General features: G+C 44.3%; 1 protein-coding gene across 2 annotated transcripts; it reads left to right on the top strand.

Annotated features, from left to right (window-relative positions):
* The first annotated feature begins 1057 nt into the window (after positions 1-1057).
* On the top strand, positions 1058-6076 carry LOC131231493 (inorganic phosphate transporter 1-4-like). 2 transcript variants are annotated; one of them, XM_058227713.1, is made up of 2 exons: positions 1058-1159; positions 4268-6076. In XM_058227713.1, exon 2 carries the CDS (start codon positions 4280-4282, stop codon positions 5909-5911), a length of 1632 nt encoding a protein of 543 aa, XP_058083696.1. In that variant the 5' UTR covers positions 1058-1159; positions 4268-4279; the 3' UTR covers positions 5912-6076. The 2 variants fall into 2 exon arrangements, with proteins under 2 accessions (XP_058083696.1, XP_058083695.1); XM_058227712.1 differs by having other exon boundaries at positions 1122-1199.
* The last annotated feature ends 3776 nt before the right edge of the window (positions 6077-9852 follow it).

Genomic DNA, 9852 nt, shown 5'->3' with positions numbered 1-9852 from the left:
CCACAACGATCGGTTGCACTGCCATGTGTGTGGTGGAGAGAGAACCGTAATTCTCTACGAGACCTTTTTGACCTAGGTCGTAAAACAACCGTGCACTGGGAGACACGATGTTGTATGTGTAAAATCGACTCCATCCATCGGGATTTATTTATGATTCTGAGCTGTAGGAATAAAACTCAGCGAGATCTATATATAACTCAGGTGGGCCATGCGATTTTTTATTACATGGATTATATTTTTATTTACGGTTCAAATAATCGCCCCCACCTGATGAACGGAATAGATTTAATGAGTACAATAACATGGACGCCGCGTAAAACGGATGTTGTATACGTTTCGGGTCCTTAGATGGTTGGAAGCTTTGTGGGCCCACAGAGATGTCCGTGACAAATCCACTCGGTTCATCAGTTTATAAACACCACCTTTAGACAGAAATTCAAAAATAAGGTAGATCGAATGACCAAGTGGTCCAGAAAAACGAAACAGCTGGAATTGAACGCTCACCAATGGAAATATTTTGGGGGCCACAGAGGTTTTGTGTCAGGATTATATTTGTTCCTACAACTTATATGAGTGTTAAAGACCCTATTAATGGTTTGGATGTCATGTAAGTATCATGGTAGACTCGGAAAGGTTTCAATGGTGAACATTTCTATTATCACTGCTTTGTGTGGTGTAGCTCGTTGAATTTTGGATCTATGTTTTTTTCTTTTATTTCTATCAATGTTTATAAACTGATGGACGGAGTGGATTTATCACAGGAATCTCTGTGGGCCCCACAGAGCTTCCGACAATAGGAAATTCCTCTGTACGGGGCGCAGGCAATTCGCGACCATTGTGGGTTGCGCTGGCATCATAGATCTGGCTTGTTAGAGATCCAACGGCCAGAAACACGAGGCACTAATTTGGAAATGCGTTGAGACGTATTATTTTAGAGAAGCTGACTATAACAGAACCCTCAAAGAAAGGAAAACGGCGTCTGGAGATATTGACTGTGAAAACGGAATATACCTCCGAAGGTTCCGTTCTGTGCCTGTCCCTTACTCTCGACAGCGGTGCACTTAAATACGCAACGGCTCCCCCTTCTTTCCCTCCAACTCCAACACAACACCTCTCTCTCTCTCTCTCTCTCTCTCTCGTGAAGGAAAGCTCAAACCAGGTTACTCTCTCTCTCTCTTGTGAAGGAAAGCTCAAACCAGGTTACTCTCTCTCTCTCTCTCTCTCTCTCTCTCTCTCTCTCCATTAGGGATTTGGTTTTCTTGATTTCTTTCTTTGGGGAAATTTCCGTGGGCCAACATACAGATACGGTTTCGGGGTCTAAACGGTCCATTCTCTGGGTGCTATTCGAAACGATTTGCGATCCAATAATCACGGTGAAAGGAGAAATCTGACCGTTGATTTGTGGATCTGAATGGGGACCATTAAGAGTTGTCTGTTTTACGCTCAAGATTGAGCAAACCGTATCAATGGTCAGGATCATATAGAAGACGGGCGGTTGTGATCATCCGGCGATGAACACACGTGTGGGCAGTCTGGCTATGGCATAACCGATTCTTCTGGAATCCGTTTCGCCTCTTCGCACGACTCAAGACCTCCAGCGTGTCTTGCGGATTTGGGCCCACGTGATGAGATGGTCCGATGATGGGAACCGTCCGATGGATGCGGTTCCCAAAACACATGTTGCAGAGCGTGCAACAACGAAGTTCTGTGGGTCCACCGTCCTCCGTACAAAAATAGATCGATCGAAAAGATCAAGTAGGCCAACGGACGGCCACCATTGAAACCTTTGTGGGTCCCACCGAAATTTTGGATTCCGGATTCACCTTCTGAATGGGTTGATAGCATGTGAACGTAACCGTGGGCCCCAGGAAGGTTTTAAGTCGTTGGAGATTTCATCCCCACCGTTCCTTGTGGTGTAGCCCACTGGAGTTTTGCATCATCCTGATTTCTGGCTCCACATCGTATATTGAGCTGGCACAGCTGATGGACGGACATCACGGTGGGTCCCACATAGGCCTATGAGCTACGGTCAACCGCCACGCTTTAAGAATTGAACTTTCCCGGGTTTCCTGGACGATTCATGTAGTTGGAAAAAGACGGAAAGAGAATATCCTAATGTGACAAGAATGCCCCTCGGTATTTCGATGAATTACCGACGTTGGGCCTTTTCTTTACTGATCTGGACCATTTATCTAATGGGCCCCACCGTGGGTAGATTATTACCAAATAGTGTCCTTTGTCGAATCCTAACTTTCTGATTGGAAAGGCTAAAGATCTGATGTGTAGGATCTTTTACGGGAAATTTTTGGTGCGTGGTCATGGAGGCTATGGCCCATCAAGCCAATGATCTTGATTCTGCCAGCAATTCTTCTGTCTGCGAAAACTCAGCCGTCTAGTAATCCGCGGACCATTACCTGCCCTGATGATCCAAACCGTCCATCCGCTGGGCCCGAAAGTGGTTGAATTGTGCCACAACCCTTCAAGGCCGCCTACATCTTGAGATCCTAGCCATCGATCTACGGCCTTACTTTCAATTGAATGAATCTTTCATGTTTGGACTTGTGCATGTGTGGCCCACGTTCCAGCTATCCAAAGCACTGTTTTGATGGGCTAAATCAAGATTCTAGCCAACGACCTTGGGCCTTGTTTTCAGTTGAACGTGGACCATCTATTCGCAAGCTACAGATTGAAAGTTAGTACTATCAGTCCATCCAGGCTTGGCCCACCATACCAATGATCTGATCATCAAACCATGGGCCGCACTTTTACAACCTGAAAACCCGAGCATGCTGTCCTTGATGATCATATATTTCCCCATCCTCGTTAACCTTACCTCAGTGAGTTCAAATTAGGGTTGCAAGTCGGGTAGGTTGGGCCGGGTTGGGTTGGGTTTAGTTGGTGCTCAATCCCAGCCTAAAGCAAAGCTTCCTGTACCTTAACCTTAACTCAACCCAACATCAGGTTAGGAGTTCTCGACCCAAGCGGGCTCAAACGGCTGGTCGGGTGGATACATGTTAATATTTTGATTATTACATTAATCCATTATATCTCAATATAAGCTTATTTTATATATATATATATATATATATATATATATATATATATATATATATATATATATGGGAAAAGGTTCTATGTGCTCGACCTCATGAGTCCATCTCATGAGGTCGAGCTGTGTGGGCCCCACCGTGATGTTTTTCGAACATCTACCCCATCAGTTAGATGCACCATTCCATCGTGGGCTAGGTCTCAAAAATCAAGTCAATCCGTGACTTGTGTGGGCCACACCACATACAGAAGTGGAGAGGGGCCGTGCACCATTAAAACATTCATAATTATTTTTTGGGCCCACTGAGATGTGGTTTGCAAATCCAGCCCATCCATTATGTGTGTCCCACTTGCATGAGGGTTCAGACCAAGTTTCAAATGCATGCAAATTTCAGGTGAGCCCCACCAAGTGCTTTTATATGTTTTAACGGTGTCTTCATATAATTTTAGATGGTATGGCCCACCTGACTTTCGCATACAGCTAAGTTTTAGGATATCCCATAATTTAAAGGGGACCCATCAAATACACGATGATGATGGTCGACACGCATCACGGTAGGGCCCACACAGTTTAACCTCACAGGAGCTAATCGTGCGGTCCAGCGCATAGTAGCTTTTTCCTATATATCTATATATATATATATATATATATATATATATATATATATATATATATATATATATATTCTCCGTAAGGGATTTTATTTTTTTCTAAACAAACAAGCTAGTGGGGGTGGCTACTGACAGTGTGTGTACTAACAAGTTAACAAAAAAAGGAAAAGAAAAAAAAAAAAGAAGAAGCTAAAATAGAGGACAATTACTTTAATAAAATACGGGACAACTATTCCTTTAAAAGTGATGTCCCATAGCACTTCGGGAGAGAGAAATCCGCCTTATCCTTTTAGCTTGAGCCATAAAAAATGGCGCAGACCAATTCAATTATAATTTATAAGTAAGTTATATACCGATTGAGTTCGAGTTTGAGTTGGTCAGCCAACTTAAGACCCCAACATAGGTTTTATCGGGAGCTCGAGACCGAACCCGATACATCGTCCTGTACCTAACCCAATGTCAGGTCGGTCACGGGTCAACCCGACCAGCTTTCAGCCCTAGTTCAAATTCTTGAATCAAAAGACTCGCCCGAGTTAACTCAGCGAGTCCTTAAAACCGACCCACCAAAACTCTCAAAACTCAGCTGACTCAGTTCAGCTTCTTGCAGAGGAGAAGAACCATGGCAAGAGAACAGCTCGAGGTTCTGAATGCACTCGATGTCGCCAAGACCCAATGGTACCATTTCACGGCGATTGTAATTGCTGGCATGGGCTTCTTCACAGATGCCTATGATCTCTTCTGCATCTCCCTCGTCACCAAGCTCCTCGGCCGCATCTACTACACGGTCGACGGCTCAGCCAAACCCGGCACCCTTCCCCCCAACGTCTCTGCATCCGTTAACGGTGTTGCCCTCTGCGGCACCCTCGCCGGCCAGCTCTTCTTCGGTTGGCTCGGTGACAAGATGGGCCGCAAGCGCGTCTACGGCATGACCCTCATGGTCATGGTCATCTGCTCGGTCGCATCCGCTCTCTCCTTCGGCAGGTCAGCCAAGGCCGTCATGAGCACTCTCTGTTTCTTCCGCTTCTGGCTCGGGTTTGGAATCGGTGGAGACTACCCGCTCTCGGCCACCATCATGTCCGAGTATGCCAACAAGAAGACTCGTGGCGCATTCATCGCTGCCGTCTTCGCCATGCAGGGCTTCGGAATCCTAGCCGGCGGGATGGTCGCGATCATCGTTTCAGCCGCGTTCAAGGCCAAGTACCCCACCCCACCGTACTCGGTTGTCGGGGCGGCGTCCACGGTTCCTGAGGCAGACTATGTCTGGAGACTCATCCTCATGTTCGGGTCACTCCCAGCCGCGCTCACCTACTACTGGCGGATGAAGATGCCCGAAACAGCCCGTTACACAGCCCTAGTTGCGAAGAACGCGAAGAAGGCAGCAGCAGACATGTCCAATGTCTTGCAAGTGGAAATCGAAGCTGAGCAGGAAAAGATCGAGAAACTGGCGCAGGACGAGTCGAACTCATTCGGGCTTTTCTCCAAGGAGTTCATGCGCAGGCATGGGCTTCACCTGCTTGGAACCACGAGCACATGGTTCCTGCTCGACATTGCCTTCTACAGCTCCAATCTATTCCAGAAAGACATCTTCAGCGCAGTTGGATGGATCCCACCAGCCCAGACAATGAACGCAATCGAGGAGGTTTACAAGATCGCGCGTGCCCAGACACTCATCGCACTCTGCAGCACCGTTCCTGGATACTGGTTCACCGTCGCACTCATAGATCATTTTGGACGGTTTACAATCCAGCTGATGGGATTCTTCTTCATGACGGTTTTCATGTTTGCGCTGGCGATCCCATATCACCACTGGACATTGAGTGAGAATCGGATCGGGTTCGTGATCATGTACGCGCTGACGTTCTTCTTCTCTAATTTCGGGCCGAACAGCACTACGTTTGTGGTGCCGGCGGAGATTTTCCCAGCTCGATTGAGATCGACATGCCATGGGATTTCAGCAGCTGCGGGGAAGGCGGGGGCGATCGTGGGGGCGTTTGGGTTCTTGTACGCAGCCCAGAGTCAAGATAAAGCGAAGGCCGATCATGGGTATCCGGCCGGGATTGGGATGAGGAATTCCCTTATCTTGTTGGGGTGTATAAATTTCTTGGGGTTGTTGTGTACGTTCTTGGTGCCGGAGTCGAAGGGGAAATCGCTCGAGGAAATGTCGGGGGAGAATGTGGAAGACAATGGCACTGCCGCTGCTGGGGATGCCGAGATGGGCAGTTCTAGTTACAGTAGAACTGCGCCTGTTTAAGGGCATTATGGTCATTCTACTTGTTTTACCTCTTTCGATCTTCTTCTTTTTGAGGGTGTAGGTGTTCTTTCTAGAAATATCATGCAATGGTAGCTTGGGCAAGTGGGGTGATGGTTGAGTGATCGGAGACGTTTATGCGATGGGCCATACAATGGATGGTCCATGCACGAATATTGTATGGATTAATGGGAAGATGGTAGTTGTGTTCTTCATCATCTCGCGTTTTCTGTTTCTTCTTTGTTTTTTTTTTCCTAAATGAATTCTAGTTGGTACATCTTATTGGAAGAGGGGGGGATTTCTACCGCAAATGGGCCCCATGTCTCAGTGATCCAGACCATTAGTTTGTTGGGCCAAGGTGATTTCTGGGGCACACCCAGGATAACAATAATCTCGATCACTTACAAAGTGGGCCCACTTGTCATGAACGGCAGCTGAATACGTTGTGTGACTCCTCGTTGGAAAGTTAAAAGAGCTCTCGCCCGAGGAAGCGGATTAGCTACTGACAGGTTAGCCTACTCCCTACTAAAGCGACGTTACCAAGTTCTGTAGGCCCACCATGATGAATGTGTTGTCTCTGAACGGTTTATCCATTTTGAGAGAACATTTTAGATTAGGAGCAACATAACGAGGCAGATCCAAAGCTCGAGTGGACCGCATCACAGAAAACAGTGGGAGAATGACCCCTTGTAATGTTTATTTGAAATCCAACGTGTACATAAGTGACCCCTAGAAGTATTTAATGGTAGGCTTTAATCCCCGCTATTTTCTGTGGTGGGTCTGCTCGAGCTTTGAATCTGACTCACCCTTTGGCATCCAGTCTAGCTACTCATCAGCGTCCCTCGCCCAAGGAGAATCCGCGGCTCAATAGCACATCACAATCTCGAGTCGACCACATCTTATAATGCAGTGGGGATTGAACGCCAACCATTGAAAACTTCTCGGCCCACATAAGCTGATATTTTTGTTTTCCTTTCATCCGGGTCTACCTGAACTCATGAACATATTATATGGGAAATAAACTTCATAAAGAGCCCTAGGAAGGTTTCAACGGTGGGCGTCATTGCTCCAGTGGGGTATTCCACTTAAGGTTTAGACCTGCTTTATTTTTACACTCATGTGCTAAAATGATCTCACAAAATGAATGGACGATATGGATATAGCACAAATCACGGTGAGACCAAAAAATTCAGTGAGGTCAACACACACCCGTGGTGGGGGTGTGTGGCACACACCGCAATCCGCTTCCGAATCGGCAGCATGTACCCTTTCCGGAAAATGAGGTTGGTCATTCGATCTTTCGCGCGTGTAGGCGCTTACCCACTTTTGGTCCCCACTCCTGCATAGTAGGGTTAGGATAATCGGACCACACGCTTGGGTTTCTAGGTGTGGCCAATATGATGGGCCAGCAGCCGAGTGGGTCCAATCTTGTCCACTTCCCCACTGAGGGTGTCGAATCATATACATGAAGTTGGCAGATTCGCACATGTAATATTAATCCATAGGACGTGGATTTCCTGCTGGTGGGGCCACCGTGAGAAATCCACCCTGTCCATCCGTTTGGCGAGCTTATTTTAGAACATGTGACTAAAAATGAGGTTGATCCAAAACTCAAGTGGACCACACGAGAGGAAATGGTGGGGATTCAATGAGCATCATTGAAACATTATCATGGCCATATAAGTCTTTTATCACGCTAAATTCTTTGTGTTTTCGCTTCATCCCAATGGGAATGACCTTATAAACGATGACCTTATAAATGGTTTGAATTGCATATAAACATCAAGATGGAGCCCATAAAGGTTTCAACTATAGTCATTTCTTCCTCTCATGTGACCTACTCGCGTCATGACCCAGATTTCAGGTACATGATATATATTTTGGATTAGAGATTCATGTTATAACTTATGTACTAAGTGTATTTAAATTATTTGATATACTTACACAAAATTTACCTAGCCAATAATACTATTATAGATCTATCTTTCATTTATACTTAGTCATATCTTATGAATAAGAAATATATCAACAATAAATTTCAATCATCAGCTATTAACATAACCAATTATCATTTTAATCGGGGTCTCATATAATAAAATAAATCTTATCCAACAAACTTGAAAGAAATAAATAATAATCAAAGAACATCAAACAAATTTAAAGTAATAATCATGATTGGTTTAGGACACGTAACTTCTTCTTCTGTCAAGTAGGCCATGTGTCCATTGGGTTCTTTCTTACTCCTATTCTTGAGTCATTGGCTTACCCTCAATCTCATCTATATAGTTTTATATTAATACATGGTAAGTTGGGCAAACCTAGTGAGAAGTCCCAACATGGTACTTCACATTAAATTAAAATATAATAATAACAATCATATACAATATAAGTTTAAAAAGAAAATGCAAATGTTATGTAATACGTGAATGATTGAATGCATCAAGTGGGAATCCATCCACTTACTTGAGTTGGAAACCCATTAACCCGCATTTGCCCTTTTGTAGGCTTTTACCATTTGGTAGTCATAAGCAATGTCTGCAGCTACTCCTTGAATAAGTTTCTATTAGTATAATGGGCTTTTAATAATGATTCTACCAGGTATATCATCCAGGGAGGTCCCTCAGAAATTCAACACATGTTGTACATGCAAATAAATGATGCACAAGCATATCAAATAGTCGTAAATGATATATCATATGATCATTTATATTCTCATATTTGAATCATTGTAGTTTTCATACTAACTGATAACATTATCACAATCATCAATTCATATTTATATAAATTCATCAAACTAAATCACCAATTGCAATTATACAGAAAATTAAATCATATGTTCACCAACATAGTAAATTAGATAATTGGCTATACTAGCTAGAGCTGGGCATATCTGACTTGATTCGATGGATCCAACCCATTCCAAACCAAACCGACGGCCTGGATCGGTGCGGATCGAGTAGGGTCATTCAAATCCGACGGTTTTTCGATCAAGATCGGGTTGTGGTCAATTCGGACCAATCCGATTCGAAAACCCAATCTGAATGGATCCGAACCGATCCGATCTGACCTGATCCAGAGTAATTTTTATCAATACTTCTACTTTTTCCTGTGGTATGGTCCACTTGAGCTTTGAATATGCATTAATTTTGGGTTCAACCACTAAAATGATATGGAAAAACGAATGGACGGCATGGATAAACCACATGCATTCACGGTGGGCCCCAACAGAGTTTACTCAGTACGTCGATAAGAGCCGTTGTTGCACACGCGTACTTGGATTTCCTGCCAAAGCATTTCGCAAGAAGTTATTGCGTTGGGAACCCAAGTGGGGCCCACTATGATGTTTTGGAGAAATCATCCCTGTCCATCCATTTTTTGATTTCATTTTAGGACATGATGCCAAAAATGAACCGTATCTAATACTTAAGTGGGCCGTAATAAAGGAGAAGATGGTTAGGGAAATTCCTACTGTTGAAGCCTCCTTGGGTTCAACAGTGATGTTTATATGCCATCCATATCATTAATAATGTCATTCCTACTGGGATGAACTGAAAACACAAATATTAAGAATTAGTATGATTGAAAACTTCTATGGCCCCACGAATATTTCAACTGTAGATGTTCAATTATCATGTTTTTAGTCCACTTGAGCATTGGATACGGTTCATTTTTGGAATGATTTCTTAAAATGAACTCACAAAACTGATGGACGGGGAGGATTTCTCACAAACATCACAGTGGGTCCCACCCATCTTACAAGTGCAGGCTTTCACATGAAATCTGCGTCCTACCAACCCAATGCAATTCCTTGTACGACACGTTAATACAACTAGTGTGTAGATATGTGTCGTGCAAAGAAGAGGAGACCGCCTCGAGCTCCAAGTTGTACGAGTAAACTCTATGGGGTCCACCGTCATTCATGCATTTTATCCACTCCATCCATC

Source organism: Magnolia sinica, chromosome 17, assembly GCF_029962835.1.
Source record: "Magnolia sinica isolate HGM2019 chromosome 17, MsV1, whole genome shotgun sequence".
NCBI classification, from domain to species: domain Eukaryota; kingdom Viridiplantae; phylum Streptophyta; class Magnoliopsida; order Magnoliales; family Magnoliaceae; genus Magnolia; species Magnolia sinica.
The sequence above is the reverse complement of the archived record's forward strand: the minus strand, read 5'-3'. Positions and strand labels throughout refer to the sequence as shown.